This window comes from Odocoileus virginianus, chromosome 14 (genome assembly GCF_023699985.2).
Source record: "Odocoileus virginianus isolate 20LAN1187 ecotype Illinois chromosome 14, Ovbor_1.2, whole genome shotgun sequence".
Lineage (NCBI taxonomy): Eukaryota > Metazoa > Chordata > Mammalia > Artiodactyla > Cervidae > Odocoileus > Odocoileus virginianus.
The window spans coordinates 28,649,807-28,667,777 of record NC_069687.1 but is presented as its reverse complement, the minus strand read 5'-3'; the positions used below and the strand labels follow the sequence as shown (position 1 = coordinate 28,667,777).

At 45.7% G+C, this 17,971-nt stretch overlaps 1 protein-coding gene and 1 long non-coding RNA gene across 3 annotated transcripts in view; one reads left to right on the top strand and one right to left on the bottom strand.

Moving 5' to 3' along the window:
- Window positions 1–11,243, bottom strand: part of NPR3 (natriuretic peptide receptor 3) — a 68,957-nt gene extending 57,714 nt beyond the window's left edge. For both annotated transcript variants that reach the window (XM_020907649.2, XM_020907723.2), the window contains exons 1-2: window positions 10,475–11,243; window positions 2,340–2,462 (exon numbers count right to left, since the gene is read on the bottom strand). In XM_020907649.2, coding sequence (XP_020763308.1) covers window positions 2,340–2,462; window positions 10,475–11,231 — 880 coding nt within the window. In that variant the 5' untranslated portion in view covers window positions 11,232–11,243. The remainder of the gene's footprint in view (window positions 1–2,339; window positions 2,463–10,474) is intronic.
- Window positions 11,244–11,839: 596 nt separating this feature from the next.
- On the top strand, window positions 11,840–13,040 carry LOC139038241 (uncharacterized). Its single transcript, XR_011491182.1, has 2 exons — window positions 11,840–12,638; window positions 12,819–13,040. It is a non-coding gene; the product is annotated as an uncharacterized lncRNA (long non-coding RNA).
- The last annotated feature ends 4,931 nt before the right edge of the window (window positions 13,041–17,971 follow it).

The following is a 17,971-nucleotide window of genomic DNA, read 5'->3' as shown; positions in this document are numbered from 1 at the left end:
CCATGTAAATATGCCATTTGTGATATACGCACTTACAGTTCCTCTGGAACTGCCAGTGTGTGTGGAGCCTGAGAAATGCTCCATAGCCTTACACTGTTGACTTCAGAGAGAGTCCTAACCACACTTGGGAGGAAATGTTGTGTACCTGTGATCTTGATGACTTACTTAGACACCCTCCATCACAGGTACCTTGGGAACTTCTCCAGCCATTTTAAGGAATTAAATGCTTTGGATCATATCTGTTAGTGGCTCCTGAACATTTTATAAGAGAAATTTAAGAGTAATCTGGAAGGGAAACTGGCATACTGTAGTCCATGGGGCGCAAAGAGCCAGACAAGACTTAGTGAATGAACAACAATAACAATGATCTACCAGCTAAACTCCAGAAAAATAAACGACCCAATCCAAAAATGGGCCAAAGAACTAAACAGACATTTCTCCAAGGACGACATACAGATGGCAAAAAAACACATGAAAAGATGCTCAACATCACTCATTATCAGAGAAATGCAAATCAAAACCACAATGAGGTACCATTACACGCCAGTCAGGATGGCTGCTATCCAAAAGTCTACAAGCAATAAATGCTGGAGAGGGTGTGGAGAAAAGGGAACCCTCTTACACTGTTGGTGGGAATGCAAACTAGTACAGCAGCTATGGAAAACAGTGTGGAGATTTCTTAAAAAGCTGGAAATAGAACTGCCATATGACCCAGCAATCCCACTTCTGGGCATACACACCGAGGAAACCAGATCTGAAAGAGACACATGCACCCCAATGTTCATCGCAGCACTGTTTATAATAGCCAGGACATGGAAGCAACCTAGATGCCCATCAGCAGACGAATGGATGAGGAAGCTGTGGTACATACACACCATGGAATATTACTCAGCCATTAAAAAGAATTCATTTGAATCCGTTCTAATGAGATGGATGAAACTGGAGCCCATTATACAGAGCGAAGTAAGCCAGAAAGATAAAGACCATTACAGTATACTAACACATATATATGGAATTTAGAAAGATGGTAACGATAACCCTATATGCAAAACAGAAAAAGAGACTCAGATGTATAGAACAGACTTATGGACTCTGGGAGAAGGCGAGGGTGGGATGTTTCAAGAGAACAGCACTGAAACATGTATATTATCTAGGGTGAAACAGATCACCAGCCCAGGTTGGGTACATGAGACAAGTGCTCAGGCCTGGTGCACTGGGAAGACCCAGAGGGATCGGGTGGAGAGGGAGGTGGGAGCGGGGACCGGGATGGGGAATACATGTAAATCCATGGCTAATTCATTTCAATGTATGACAAAAACCACTGCAATGATGTAAAGTAATTAGCCTCCAACTAATAAAAATAAATGAAAAAAAAATTTTTTTAAATAATTTTTCTACATCATCTTACTGTTTGGATAATTTTAAAATAATTTAATATATTACGTAATTAAAAAAAACAATAACAATGATCTGGAAGGAGGAAGGATTAGGAGCAGCAACTTTCAAAATATTTTACCTCAGTTTACAGAAATGGTTATTTTATTTCTCATCTCACATTACGGTTCATTACAAATATATGTGTAACATGCATAAATATATCCACAGAAACATGCAATCACATGACTTAAAAGTTTTATGAAACCATACGTATGCTATGTGTGACACACTTTGACATGTTCTATTATGTTGATGTGTTCGTCTATTCCATGCTTCTAAAAATTCCATCCAAATCTCGATAAAAGTATTCCAACAGTCCACCATGGTAGCAACCCAAAGTTGAAAAATGCAATGGGGAGGAGTCTTCAGGGCCTGGATTTATGATCATTTAGGCCTGTGGCCTCACAAGTGGTGACATCTTTCTGCTCCGAATTCTCAGGGGAGAAAAGCTTGAGAACTTAGGAGGAGTGGGAGTATTCAGAATCACAAATTTCCAAAATCCTATCTATGGAAAGGAAATCAACCCTGAATACTCATTAGAAGGACAGATGCTGAAGCTGAAGCTCCAGTACTTTGGCCACCTGATGCAAAGAGCCAACTCATCAGAAAAGACCCTGATGCTAGGAGAGACTGAAGGCAGGAGGAGAAGGGGGCAACAGAGGATGAGATGGCTGGATGGCATCACAGACTCAATGGACATGAGTTTGAGCAAACTCCAGGAGATAGTGAAGGACAAGGAAGCCTGGCATGCTGCAGTCCACGGGGTCACAAAGAGTTGGACACAACTGAGCAACTGAACATCATCTATGGAAATCGTATCGACTGAGATAAGTTATTGGCCCTGTCTCACAACCCCTTTTTGACAGCCTAGCAGCAGGAGGGGAAACCGGAGGCAGAGTTACCGTAGAAGGAGCTGTTGAAGAGTTCAATGTTGAAGAAGGCATAGTCCCCGCTGGTCATTCCGTGCCTGTGCGCCGCCAGCATGATCCCCCGGATGGTGTCGCTGCTCGCACACATGATCACCACTGCGGGGAGGAAAAAACAGATGCGTGAAATGGCCCTGCACAGAGGACAGCATCTGACATGGACCAGGGCTCTGCTAAGGTCCTACAGAATCCTCACAAATTACTCATGAGTTACAAAGGTCAGAAGAGAAAACGTGGCAGTGGAGAAAGCTATCTGTCACCACCACAACCAAGTGATGGATGCCAACGGTAGCCACCATGTGGACAGGCTCATGAGCCCCCTGCTGTAACACATCAGGGGCCCCAAACCTCAAAAGTGGCCACCTCAATCTAATCAGAAGGAAGCAGCTGCAAGCCCAGTTTGGGGGACAGTGACCAGAACAGTGAATCTACACCCTTTAAAATGGTCACTTTCATGAAAAACAAAAATGGCCTGAGAAAACATTCTAGACCAGCAGAGACTTCGGGAAACAGAAAGCTGAATGCACTGTGTGATCCTGGATTGGATCCTGGGCCTTAAAAATAATAATAAAAGTTTTTTCTATAAATGGCATTGTTGAGACAACTGGATAAATTTGAATAAGGTCTATAAATTGGATAATAGTATTGTGTTAATGTTCTTGCTTTTCATAATTCTACTGTGGTTCTATGAGTGAATGTTCTTGCTCTTGGGAAGTACACACTTCAATTTTTAGGGGTACAAGAGCATGATGACTGTACTTATTCTCAAATAGTTCATAAAAATATAGCAATATTTGTGTGTATATATGTACATGAGTATATATTTGGAAGGGGTAGGGGAGAGAGGGGAAAGATTTGGAATGACAAAGCATAGTGGCAGAACATTTACCACTAGTGAAAATCTGGGTGAAGGCAAGACAGAGGTGCTTTATACTTTCTTACATCCTTTCCAAAAATACATTATTTCAAAATAAATCTTTTTAAAATACTTCAAGTAAATTCCCAGATTGGCCCAATAAGATAGTAAGCCATGTCAACTGCTTTTTATATCTTACTAGCATAACGCTGCTAGTGGTAAAGAACCTTCCTGCCAATGCCGGACACAAAAGAGACCAGGTGCGATCCCTGGGTCTGGAAGATCCCCTGGAGGAGGGTATGGCAATCCACTCCAATATTCTTGCCTGAGAATCCCATGGACAGAGGAGCCTGGTGGGCTACAGTTCATGGGGAGGCAAAGAGTCAGCCACAACTGAAGAAACTTGAGCACAGCATACCACAGTAAATACATTTTCCTCAGAAAACAACCTGAAGGGTTTTCATTTGGCAAATCAGAGGATGCAGCAGGTGGGACAGGCTTTCTGATGTCTCCATTACCTGAATGGAGAACACTTTTTCTAAAGCTGTCTCAACACATAGAGGAAATAGCTACCAAGATTCCAGGTCCCTTCCCACATGCTCTCGGTTCACATCCACACTGTCAGAGCCGAGAGGCTTTAAGCAGCTGCAGAATACTCTTCCCTGTCACGTAACAACTACAATGGACGAAAGGGAAGAGAGACCTGGCCTTCACCCACTTATCTGGATCACTGTCGAAGGCCCCTGACCCCCATGACTGCGCCCGCTGTGCTTTCCTGCACTCAGAGGAAAGGAGAGGCCTGGGTGCCATAACCGCATTATCACCACACACTCCAGCCCTGTGCCGTGTGCATGTTCTTTGTAAAAGCACGGGTGAGGAATGATGCAGAACAAACTTCAGGCTGTGCCAAAGCCGCCTTGGCAACCTGCGCCGAGGGCCAGGCGCTTGCTGACATTTCGTTTACTGCACAGGTTAATTCAGAGTGTTAGGTCATGACTCTGACATTTCTTACGACATAACAGCTCAGGGTACAGGCTGAAAGCTCTGCAGAGCAAGTTTTTAAAACCATACCAAACTTCTTAAGATGTCTAACTGTGGGAGTAAGTTCTGTTTGTGCCTGGAAATATAGTTATGTATCTAAAATAAATAGTCGAATTCCAAGATGCATCAGTAACGAAGTTTTTAAGAAATTTCTCATTACTCATTGTGACCTAAATATTTGTTCTGCTCCGATTCGATTCTAGTCCCTTAAATGATAAGAGTCTACACAAGTGTGCAAGCTAAGTCACTTCAATCGGGCCTGACTCTTTGTGACCCCCGTGGACTATAGCCCACCAGGCTCCTCTGTCCAGGGGATTCTCCAGGCAAGAATACTAGAGTGGGTTTCTGTGCCCTCCTCCAGCGGATATTCTTGATCCAGGGATCAAGGAATCTTGATCCAGGGATCTTGAACCCACTTTTCTTAGTCTCCTTCATTGGCATGCAGGTTCTTTACCACTAGCACCACCTGGAAAGACAAAAGGGCCAAGGTGTCCCACAAAACAGCCTGGGCTAAGGCTGGCACAAGTGGATCCCAAGAGGCTCCAGGAAGCTCTGGCTGACTGTCCAACTGCAGCCATCATCATTTTTCAATCAACTGATCATAGTCAAGAGTCTAGTTCTAAATCACTCCCCATAAAACAGAACCGGACTCTGTCAGCACATAAAGTGTAGAGTCACTGTTTGGGGAGAAGAATTCTAATAACCTAACTTAGATATTTTTAGCTAATCTGAAATGAAGATTAATTTCAATGAGGACCAAAATGGTCACAAATATGTTTGTGTCAATATAGACCTGGAGGTGCCAATTAAGGAGCCAAACTATAAGCAGCAGGATGTTAATAAGGGTGCAATAAGGATGAGGAGGGTCAGCTGGAGGGTCCAGGCATCCGAAGGCATCAGGCCTTGATAACCTGAAGCATCCATCGGAAAGCTACACCTGGCTCAGGTCCGAACAGTCTGTGTCCTCAGGCCGGAGCACATGCTTCCCCAAGCCCTAGATGGGCCGTGCCCTACACTGGCCTGTCACTTCTTTTCTATTTTTACAGCCCTGGCCCTTCTCCTTCTCTCTTTCCCCATCACCACCAAGACCAACCCCCTCCAATGGCCACATTCTTTCTTTAAATGTCAGTACCTGCTTAAACTGAGCATGAGTGACCTGGTGCAACACAAGGCCTATCCAAAAAGACTGAACTTATTTTAAATCTCAGCCATTTCATGTGGATAAATGTAGTCCAGCTCTCAAAAGGAAAACCTAACCCCCAACTTCATGGGCTAGGTATTGTTTCCCTTCCTTAAAAGAAAACCCATAGTGCACACTGTCACTCAGTTTAAACTGGAGCAAACACTTAAAAACATTGGCCGAGCAGTCAGAACACAGAGTCCTTCTAGATTTGTGGGATGCTCCCCCAATCTGTCATGGCTTTTTCATTCATGCCTAATTCAACAGCATGTATTTTTAGCCTTTATACAATCCTTTGGAAGGTTTAAAATAGTGTTCACTAAAATAGCTTTCTCTTCTTCTCATGTTTCATCAGTTTACATAATGACTAATTAAACTGCATACTTATAATAAGTACAACTGGTATAAACAGATTTGTGAGAAGTGTGCTGGCAAACCTGGGAGAAGCAAGACTAGCTACCAGCTTTCACCATCAGCCAAAAAAGTTTATAGAGAAAAGGAGAGCATCAGCTAATCCTGAAAGCTGCTTAAGTGGAGGTCAATTCAGATAATTCCTTCTGTACTTAAATAGATTTAAAATGTACATATTTAAATATATACTTAAACATATTAAATATATAAATACTAACTTGTGGGGTCAAATTGTTAAAATTTCTAAAAGAGGAAATGGTGGTGTGAGTCCCAGTTTCCGGATAGATTTTTCATCATTTTGCTCCATCTTTCCCTCCTTGCTGGAGAACTTGTGGGGTTCCACGTCACCCTCCACTCCCTGATTCCCACAATGTCTCTGTAAGTGGCATCTCCCTATAGCAACAAGTTCTTGCAATCATTTGCAAAGAGGTGGCTAGAGAAGTCAACTCCAGGAAGCATATTTGAGTAAGGGAGACACCCTTTCACCCATTTCAGCTTTCCACGTGGAGCAATCTCTAAGAGAAGGACACTCTTCATCTCCCTGTGTGCCTTCATTTACCCACCTCTTCCCACACCCAGAGGAAAAGGAGAGAACTGTCTGATGGCTGAATCCAGAAGAGAAAACTGGTCATACTGGACTCAGCCCTTTCTTCCTTCCTCTTTGAGGAGCGTCTGCTTGCAGAGAGCACACATCATGGGCAACTTTCACCCTGCAGTGAGGCCTGTCCTGGAGTGGGGTGCGCAGTACTAACTGTGATTTAGTGGATGACCCTGCTGAATTCTTGGGGGAAATAATAGCAGGCAGGCCCTTTTTGGTAACTGATCTAAATCCATGTTCTGCAATAGGTTTTTTATCAATAATAAAAATGATATTTTCATATTCTCCAACTGATGCCTGCATCCATCTTCTACTTAATTCTAAACTTATAAGGGAAAAGAGATGTTGTTCCATGGAAGCAAAGCAAGATATGCCATGTGCTGCAAATTCAAACTATGACAGGAGAAATTTAAAACTAAAACTCAACAGTATTGGGGGGTAGCCAAAGAAATAACTAAGTAAGAGGAACTTTTTTTAAATGACAGGTGGTAAATACAAGAAAAGGGATAAGAAAAACAGAGTCTTGAATCAAAAAGTCTAACATCTTTGGTTAAAAACTCTGACCAACTGCTCAGTCATTTACCCCAACCTATTCTAAAAATAAATCACTCTTGTATTGATTAAATGCTGTTATCACTATAGTTGTTATGCAGGCCAAGAATAATGACATATTAATAACCAAAAAAGATAAAACTTCAGTTCTTCATACAAAAATATTGTGTGCACAATAATTCTGGTTCTGCATCTTATGAGATGTATGACAAAGCAATGCTGACTTTTATTGCTTGAAAAAATATTTTTAAACACCCCTTTATAAAAATAAATTTATTACTGAATGTTAAATATTGAGGGCATAGTTGACTTTTTAAAAACAATGTATGCTCACATGCCTGTATTTTAGTGATATACACTGGCTACGACTTGTGAGGGAAAAAAATGTTTATTATTGACTTTGATAGTAAATCCCTAAGAAGACTAAATAATACCCCTCAGTGTTTGATTCTACAGCACACACATAGCCAAATTAAATTTTAGTCATATTATCGAGATGGTGGCATTATTAGTTTAACCCTTTGAGAGATTAAAACTTTTGTGATCTGATTTTAAAGATGAACTTCAAGTCCAAAAAAAAAAAGTGCTAAAAATTTATCTCCAAAAGAGGGAGGAAAAAGAATCCCTAGTTCTATGATGTTTAATGCAGAATTTTCAAAGACAAAAACAGTTCCATTTTACACTTGAGTTGAGCAGAAATCAGAACCACCAAACACTGGTCTGGACAGGCCTGATTCTCACCCCACCTCTGTTTCACAGAGGAGGAAACTCTGAGAAAGTCAGGAAGTGACTTGGGCATGCCCTGCAGCAGTTGAGTGCAGCTGCCAGATCCAAAGGGTCTGCTTCTCACCTCTGGGTTCTCCTCCCACGGTGTGGCCTCACTTTGTGGGAAAGGAGATTATCTCTGTAGATATGCCCTGACTGGGGATTCCCTGGCAGTTGGGTGGTAAAGAACCTGCCTGCCAAGCAGGAGACTTGGGTTCCATCTCTGGGTCCGGAAGATCCCCTGGAGAAGGCAATGTCAACCCACTCCAGTATTCTTGCCTGGAGAATCCCATGGACAGAGGAGCATGGAGGGCTGCACACAGTCCTTGGGGAAACAAAGAGTCAAACACAGCTTAACAACAGACTGTGCCTCGACTACCCCCATCATAACTGGAGTGTGATAGCAGCCCAAGCTCCCTGGCCAATGAATGCCTGCGGCAAGCTAAGAGCTCTGAAAATTCAAACCCTACTCAGTCCTTGTACTGGGCCCCTATTTAACTCATTAACCACTTATGGTGAAGTAAAGGTGATCAGTAAAAGAGACTGCCAGAGAGAGCTGTTACCAAACATCTTTCTCTCTTGAGTGTTAGGGAATTTCAGCTGAGAGAAGAGGGCTTAAGGGAAGAAATAATTTTGTTTGTTTTTTTTTAATTTCTGAACATCTGCCAAGTCACTGTCAGAAATATTTTTTAGAGTAAGAATAGTAACTTTATCACCTGCAAAACATACAGGTCAGCCAAGCAAAGTTTGACCACTAAATTCAAACTTGGAAGAAAAAAAGTAAAGAGACTTGGGAACATCTGCTTTTGGGAATTGAAAAAATAATCAGCAGCAGCAGACTGTAGCCCAAGCTCTTCGAAGCCCCCCAGCCCCACCCCTCCCTACCCACTGGCTCAGCCACAACATGTGAGGCCGAAGGATCCCCGGTGGGCTCGATCTGCCCTCATCCGGGCTGACCTCCACCACGAATCCCAGGCCACGTGCGCAGGAGGTCACGGTCGGCACTAAGGCCTTCACGGCTGTGGCAGCACAAACGCGGTGGCCAACCGCGGATCTTGCCGGTAGGGGGACACACCCCCATCCCCAGTCCGAGCTGGAAAGTCTAGCTCCAGGCCCTCGAGAGCCGAGAGCTAAAGAACGCTGTTTGGGGTCTGCAGTGACCTGGGGACTGAGAACAGGAAAGAAGTAGATGTGACTTTCTCGGCCCGGCGTGGCGAATCCGCCGCCCTTGAATACAAGTGCCCTTTTTCATAATCTGCAAAGCCGGCGCCCTGCCTGCTTGGCTGGCAGGATTTCGGCGCAGACAGCCTGGAGTACGAACGCTCAAAACTTGGCCATGCCTCCCCACTGTCAACACCTCGCGCCTCTTCACTCTAAAGAGTGCGTTCACTCCCAGTGCGGGGTGGCCAAATTGGGAAGGGGGATGGTCGGAGCGCCCTCTTCCGCGGCGCCTTTACCCTCTGTCACCTGTTCCCCAGACCCCCTGCCTCCGGTTGCGCTGATCCCACGGCCAGCGCCCAGGTGACCAGCCATGCCAAGTCGTAGGCTAGCCCTGCTCCTGGCTCGGCCCCTCTCCCCTTCCGTCTCCCCGCGTGGGTAGTGGGGAGCTTTACTGGGATTGCACCACTGACAATCCAGGCGCGTGAGCGCTGAGCGGGAGCCGGCAGGATCCCGCGAGCAAGCGTTTGCACCCCAAACCTGACACTGGTAAGGAGGGAACTGCGCTATGCTGGAATCTTCGCCCGCCTTCGCACAGGTCTACTGGGCAGTAAAACGAGCCGCATTGGGGGCTTCTGCGATTCTGTATCCGTGACCACCCGCTTCTCCTCCCATCTCCTACAGCCATAGCCACTATCCTCAACCTTGAGCTTTTTGGCCAGTCTCGTGGTTATTCAAATCCCCACAGACCCACAGAGAAAACTGGAGAGGGAAAGGAGGTTCAGTGCCCGCTTCTCCACCGCGCGCGCTCTCCCAAAGCCTAGCTGCTGGCGCACTGGAGACCACGGCACTGAGCGCGCCGGAGGCAGTGGGTGTCGCCAGGGTCCAGACACTGCGAGGCATTTTTTATGGAAACCACAGAAGCCCGTTTATAAGGGGCTGCAGGGGCCATGGAAGGAATGAGAAGGGCGAAACAATGAGCCTTTAAAAGAAAGCTGAGATCTGTGGAAGGAGCAGCAAGGGAAACCCGGGGACCGGAGCTGACCGTGAGGCGGCGCGCGGGCTGTGGAACTCAGTGTACGCTTCCTCGCTAGGAGCGGGCGCACGTCGGAAAAGGACCCAGTAACAAGTTCTTTGGACCTTGTCACGCTTTGAGACCGTGGTTGGAGCCGGGTACCCGCAGTGAGCCCCTAACCATCAGCCCAGCGCCAGACACAGGAGAACGAGAAAGAAAAAACCCAAGAGGTTTGACAGCACCTGTTGGACCAGGGCACGAGCCCGAGAAGGCTGCCTGCTCACATGCCCCACCCCCATGCTCCATCACTTCCCCCAGGACCCTCTACGTACACCCCGCCATAACCATGGGTGATGGTTGAAGGTCGTCGCAGCCAGACTACGCACACTCGGGCGAGTCCCGGCGGGCGCTCCCTACTCTGATCCTCAGTGCAGCAGGGAGTAGTGGGGTCCCCAGGGGAGCAGCCAGGCATGTTAGGAGAGCCGCGGAAAGGGGCTGGGTTAGGGCCCGGGACCCGGGGCGCACTGCTGCTCACCTCGCTCACTGGCCTGGATGTGGCGCACGATGTCCTCCAGATCCAAGTCTTTGGTCTCATCGAAATTGTAGGCTGACGTGTGCAAGCCTTCCTCCTGGAAGACCTCATGGACCCCCTCGAGGGTAAAGAAGCAGTTCCGCTCCAGCTTGTCGTCGCTGTAGACCAGCACGGCGCGGCTCCACTGGTGGTGGCGGAACAGGGCGAGCATCATCTCGCCCATCTTGGCGTACGAGGGTGCCACGCGCGTAAGGTGCGAGTACTCCGTGTCCTTACGCTGGAAGCCGGCGGCCAGGGCCCCGGCAGACAGCATGGGGAGGTCCCAGTGCGACGCTAGCCGGGCCACCGGCGCCGCCGCGTACTCGCACACCGGCCCCAGGATGAGATCCGGCTTGGCTCCCCGCGCCGCCGCCACGCGGTCCACCAGGCTGAAGAGCGCGCGGTTGCCGCAGTCCGAGTCTTCGTAGGCCACCTGGAAGCGAGTGCCGGCTGGCAGGAGCCGCCGCCCGGTCGCATTGCCCTCCACGCTGCGCAGCGCGTACTCGATGGCCGGTCGCACCCGAGCCAGGGAGAACAGGTAAGAGTCGTCCTGGGGCAACAACACCAGAACCTCGATCTTCTGCGGCGGCAGCGCCTCTCTCTCTCGGCGCCCACCGCCCGGGCCCGCGCCCCCGCCGCCGCCGCCACCAGTGCAGTCGGCCAGTAACGCCCAGCCGAGCAGGACGCACGCGGAGAAAGTGAGGACCAGTAGGGACGGCATCGCGCCGCAGGAAAGCGCCTGCCCTCGCTGCGGACTCGCCCTCTGCCCCCCACCCACCCTACCTCTTTCCTCCCCACTCCTCTCCGAGGTCCCTGCGCCCCCTTGGGCGCTCTAAGAAAAAAATAAAAGAATACCCCCTTCACTAACTAGCCAAAAAAGAGAGAGGAAGAGTCCTCCTTTGCAATGCCACTCGTTTAAAAAAAAAAAAAGAAAGAAGACAGAAAAAGAAAAAGTTCACCGGGTGTAAACCTGTACTCCTATATTTATATATATACTTTTTATAAATACATAGATTAGCCCTCCCTTGATATATACTATTTTGCTTAGAGGTGGCTTCTTATATGGGCGTTGCTAAGGTTGCTTTGGAAAGCGCATTTGTAAAAGAAGAAAAAGTTAGACTTGTCCAAGTGCTTGTAATTGACGGTGCATCTCCCTCGCGTTTGATCTCATTGATTCGCGCCGGTTCCCGGATCCATAACCCGCGTTTAAATAGCGTGGCAGCGGCGGAGCGTGTTACCACACAAGGCGCGCAGAGGCCGGGCTGGTATTTCCAGAGGGTGGGGAGGGTGGGGGTGGGGAGCGGTGGGGGCTGGGCTAGGGGAGTCTCTTATTAACATTCTTACATCAGGGCTCCTCCTCCCCGCACCCCTACTCTTCCCACCCCTCCCCTGTCCCTGACTCCCACTCCTCGCCAGCCCCTCTGCCTTTTCCTTAAATCCGCAATCGCTCGCTTCTACAGCCGCGGAAGCCCCCACCGAGCTACACCGCCACCGGGGTCCCCGCCTCTCTCTGGCCGGGCACGCGGCAGCTCTGTCTCCAGCTCCGGGCTTTAAAAATGGAAATGTGTTTTAAAGTAAAGAAACGCGCGCAGACACACTCACACGCGCGCGCGCGCGCCTTGCAAAAAAAAAAAAAAACGGGATTAAGGGAAAGGGATGGCCCCAGAAATTGGTGGTTTGGTTGAAAAACAAACAAACAAACACCCTGGCTCCCGTTTGCTCTCACCTCTCTCTCACTTCAGCCACAATCTCTCCACACGCGCCAACTTGGGACGGGCTCTCGACCTTCGTGGTCCCCTGGCGCAAGGTCAGGAAACAGGGACCAAGGTCCCAGGGCAGATGGCTGGGTCGAGGGCCTGGAACGCCCAGCTGCCCGGGCGTCCTCGCCCCGCTTCTTCCCCTGCTCCCCACCCCCGGCGGCCACCTCCCCGCGAGCTGCGCGCTTTCGCGCAGGAGTCGCCGTGCCGCGCGGGATCCAGTGTCCCAGCGCACCCACATCTCCCGCGGCGCGCGGCGAGCAGAAAAGCGAAACTTGTTGCTTCCAAAGGGAAAAACAATTCTTCTGAAGGTAGCAGAACGCTTGAAAAACATCTCCAAGGCGTCCTCTGAGCTTTATGTGCTAAGCCAGGTAACTAAATAAAGAGACCTTCTCCCTAAAGCTTCACCCCTGAGGATCCCCCGGGTGCAGGCGCGTCATCAGCCGCCATCCGTGCGCTCGGAAATCCCACCGCTTCTCCCCGGTGCCCTGGATCCTGCAATGCGGAGGAAGACCTGCGGCCAAGACTCAGTCGCTTGTCACTTGTCACAGGCAGGCACAGCAGCGGGGGAGGCGAGGATGGACACGGTCGTGGAGAAGTTGGTGGCCGGAGGAGCCTCGCCAGGGTCCGCCGAGCTGCGGGGCAGGTTCGAAGGGAACTTGACCCTTCGATCGTGGTAACACGCCGAGGTCATTTGCAGTATGAACGTGCTATATTGGACTGGTGAATTCTGATATTTAAATCCCACGAATTAAAATAAATTGGAAAATGTTTTCAAAGGTCTTTCATTTGACTGGGCGTCCGTGTCCACAAATTCGTATTCGTCTTAGACCAACGCCCTCTTTCGGCAGAAACTTGTAGCCGACTTGTATCCCCGATGCCATCATTCCGAGTTCGCTTTTTTGTTTCTTGTTTGTTTGGTTTTTTGCTTTGTTGAACTCCAAGGCCTCAAAGAGCAGTCGCTCTCATTTATGCGGATGAAAAAGGCAAATCGGGGCTTCCGGAGATGTTACAACTTCAAGCATCAGCGCTCATCAGCCTTACCAGCACCCTCCTTATCGCTCTTTCTGGCACCATAAGTATAATGATGAGTAAAGTTTCACCCTCCAGGGCTTTTAGATTTCACGTTATGCACTGCGATCCCTGAATCTTCAAGTAGGATCTTCTAACTCCTGCGAAAACTTTCATTTATTTTATTAGAGCTGCTAGCCAGTAGCAAACGAGGCATCCGTATACAATTTAATTCCACAAAAAAACGTAGTCTTCACACACTGGAAATTAAGATTTAAAGCTTCACAGTGATTAAAAAAAAAAAATCCCCCCTGAACTCCTAGGAAAGAGAGAGAGAAGGAAGAAGGAAAGGAGGGAAGGAAGGGAGAGAGGGGGAGAGAGAGAGGCTAAATCCCGAATTCCGAGGGTCTTAATGGATTTCGAAACTGGTTGCCAGGAGACGTGAAGGAACCAGGGTTTGCCATTACTGCTCGCCCTGCTCTGTGTCTGGGGAACTCTGGCCAATGGCGACTTGATGCTGCGCATGGTGTAGCGTAGCTTAGTCGGAAAGGCTGGGGTGACCCGGGGCGAGAACGCCTCTCCCCTTGCAGGCGCTGCCCATTCGCGCCAAGGGTCACGGGCAGGGCAGTGCCTTTACCGTGGAGTGAGTATCGCAGCCTCTGAGTGGCCTTTGGATCAGAGCTCTCAGCTTCCAGTCTGTCATTCAAGAGCCCTGACAAACTCAGCCCTGTAAGGGAAGAGTCCCCAAACTAGGCAGCTGAACCAGAGAATCCGGTGCTCAAAACACCCCTTACATTTTTCCATTGAGCAGAAATTAGGATGTATTTATTGAGGTACAATTGGCATATGACATTATACTAACCTGAGGGATATAACGCAATGATTTGATACTTATATATACTATGAAATCATCTCCACAACTCTACTTGACACCGTCACCATATAGAGTTAGAAAACAAAAATTTTTGTGTGATGAGAACTTTAATATCTGCTCTTCACAACTTTCAAGTATGCCATATAGCGTTACTAGCTATAGTCACTATGCTGTACATCACCATGACTTAATCATTTTATAGAAATTAGGATTTTTTTTAAGTTTTTCAAATGAAAATAGGCACAAGATTATAGGAAGAACTGCCAAGTAATATAAGTATATGGACTTAACATTACCAGTTTATTATCTTTCCATCAGACTTACCCAGGCAGCTGAGAGTGTGTGTGAGTATCATGAATATCATGGAGTTCTTCAATCTTATGGCTGGAAAAATCTTATAAGTCACCTAACCTGAGACATTTTGTTCTCTACGTGAGGAATCTAGGCCAAAGAATATAAATGCCATACTTATATACCTCTTCACCCCCTGGAAGATACTTTTTAATGGCACTGAATTAGAAATAAATATTTATTACACCATGTAAAAAAGGGTTGGGAACAAAGTTAAATGCCATTTAAGAGTAATATGTTTTATATCAAAAATTTATTTTATATGTTGCTGTTTTGAAAACTTGCAGCATAGTAAGAAAGATACTAATAGATTGTAGTCTAATTTTTGCAGCATCATGATCATAAAGATGAATCAAACCATGTAGGTAGGAAAAAAAAAAAGTAGGAGTAACTCATGCCTTGGACTCAATTTTTAAACATTATTCTCTTCAATTCTGTAAAACACTGAAATGGGAGGCAGGAGGTGGAGGGAGAAGCACTTTTTTTAATAATTCAAAAGATTACTAACCTTTTCACTGAATGCATTCTTTCTGACTACAATTCCGAATGAAAACAAAAGAAAGTTACAGGGAATTGCTGTGAAATAAAATTAGCCAAATGAAAAGCAATGTTAACCCTAAATGTGATATTATAGAAACTAATACACTTTTAATAAGATTTAGATCTCTTTTCATCAATATCTATAAATCATATTTTTTAACTTTATTACTAAAATCAAGTGGCAAGTTTTCTATGAAGTATTCAGCTGTTTTCCATCTGTGAAATGAAATTTTGTCTCTATGGCATTACTCTGCCAACAGGGAAAACAACATCCTATAGGGAACGTCAACCAGCCATTGTTTGAAATATACATGCCATCAGAACGAAGTTTTCTCCACCCGTTGTTACAGTCTGTACCATCTCCCTCAGAAGCCAGGCTGTAGTTTCTAAAGTGACTTTCAAAATGACTCTCCTCTCCCTTGTTAAGCCAGCCCTGAAGTCTTATTGAAGAATAATGCTATGAAGCCTGTAGCCCACAAATAAAGTATCTTATGGGGACAGAATTGTTGAAAACACACTTCCCCCTAGAGGCAGAAAACATGAAAGAATATTGCATGTAATTCAAGAACATTTCTGTAATTCAATGAGTGCTGAGATTTTGTTTTTAACATACAACTGATTCTTTAGAGGGAGATATGGGAAGAAAATCAATAAATGGCCAAAAAAAAATTTAATTGAAAACTTGCCTCTAGGTTTTAGCTTTCCTTAGCAGAGACTTTGTTAATTGATCTCTTCCCTTCTTTTATACAAATCTACAGTTTTTTCCCAGCACTATAATAATAGCAATTACATATATTTATTTAAATTTAAACTTATGATTTAATTTCATCAGAAAATGCAGTTAAATGTGGTCTCGAAGGACCCTTTTGAAAATGCAGCTCCAGTAGATTTAGCTCCTTATGGTCAGATTTGTTTCTGTATTACAATGTATTTGTAACTGTCCTCCTCAGTTTCCATTAACTGCAATCTCTCTTCATTTCTTTGGAGATGTTCCAAGATAGAATGATATTAGAAACACTTCTGAAAAATGTAGAACTCATCTGTGATTTAGTCTGAGTTTTTGGCATGAGGTTTTCTGAGATTGGCAAGCTACATCAAGAATTCTCACCGTTGATTTATAGACCAGTTATTTAATATAAATCATGAGATTCACAAAGATAAGTGTATATGCCTCAACTTCACCCATGCCAATTCTGACTCCATTTAATTGGTTTACATAGTCGTACATGGCATTATGTCAAAAAGGACTTAAGAAGGCATGTAAAAATATAAAATGGAACTTTAGAGAATTTTCCTCAGGGCAAAGTGCACAGCATTGCATCCTACTCTCCTACTCTTTTTTCTTAAGGTTTTACTGACTATTCCAAGCTTCAGCAACAATCACTTCTCCCATCTGAGTTCCCACAGCATCCTTTGGGGTCGTGATCACATGCGATTTTATTTCCAGAAATTTTATTTCCATTTACAAGGAGCCAGTCTGGGTGGGAATCTAGTTCTCAGGGTGATAATCCTGTGGGAATAAAATGCATTTAGAAGCCTCACAATGTGTCCCAAGGTTATCTCCTCACCTATCTGCCCTTTAGTTTCCCCTTTCCCTCAGTTTTCCCCTTCTAAAATGGAGATAATAATCTTGTCCTGGTGTTGCAGAAAAGTCAGGAAAAAAAATATGTACAGTGCTTTGTATAAGTAGGAAATTAATAAATGTCAGCTGTTATTACATTGCCTTCAATGCCTGGGTGAAGAGCACTATACCAAGTAAGTGTTTGAACGATGATCCATAAATTCATCATGGAATGAATGAATGAATGAATTCAAAACCCAAAACCAAGATGGCTTATGCCTACCTTGTTTGGAATTATTTATTGCCTGATCACAACAGACTTTACTTAATAAGGCTTTGTAATAGTGGCTTCTTTGGAGGAACTCTTTTGGCAAATCACCTTGATGTTAGGTTTCCCTGGTGGCTCAAATGGTAAAGAATCTGCCTGCAATGCAGGAGACTCAGGTTCAATTCCTAGATGGGGAAGATCCCTTGGAGAAGGGAGTGGCCACCCACTCCAGTATTCTTTCCTGGAGAATTCCATGGACAGAGGAGCCTGGTAGGCTACAGTCCACGGGGTTGCAAAGAGTCAGATATGACTGAATGACTAACACTTGATGTTGGCCCTAGATTCCCAAACTCAGATATTTCCTGGTAAGCTTGAGATGGGAGTTTGTTCAGTGTTCTGTCCTCTACATAGTAGGGCAAAGAGAACAAGAGCTCGTATTTGCTACCCTACGGCTGCCCTTCACACCTTTTTTTTAATAGAACATTATTTATTTACTGTTGTTTAGTTGCTAAATTATTTATTTTTGGCTGCACTGGATCTTTTTCTATTTTTTAACTGAAGGTAAATTGCCTTACAATGCTGTGTTGTTTCTGCCATACAACAACATGAATCAGCCATAATTGTCTATTATTATATATAATTATGTTCCCTCCCTCTTGAGCCTGCCTCCCCTTCCCCTACCCTACTCCTCTTGGTCATCACAGAGTGTCAGGCTGGGGTCCCACGCTATACAGCAACTTCCCACCAGCTATCTATTTTACACATGATAGTGTCTGCTGGTCAATGCTACTTTCTCCAGGAAACGCTCCTACACTGTTGGTGGGAGTGTAAACTGATACAGCCATCATGTAGAACACTATGGTGATTCCTTAAAAACTAGGAATTAATCTACAATATTACCCAGCAATCCCACTACTGGCATATACCCTGAGAAAAACGTAATTGAAAAAGGCATATGTACCCCAATATTCAAAGCAGCACTATTTATAATAGCCAGGACATGGAAGCAACCTAGATGTCCATTGACAGATGAATGGATAAAGAAGATGTGGTACGTATACACAATGGAATATTGCCTCCGTGCATGCAAGCTTAATCA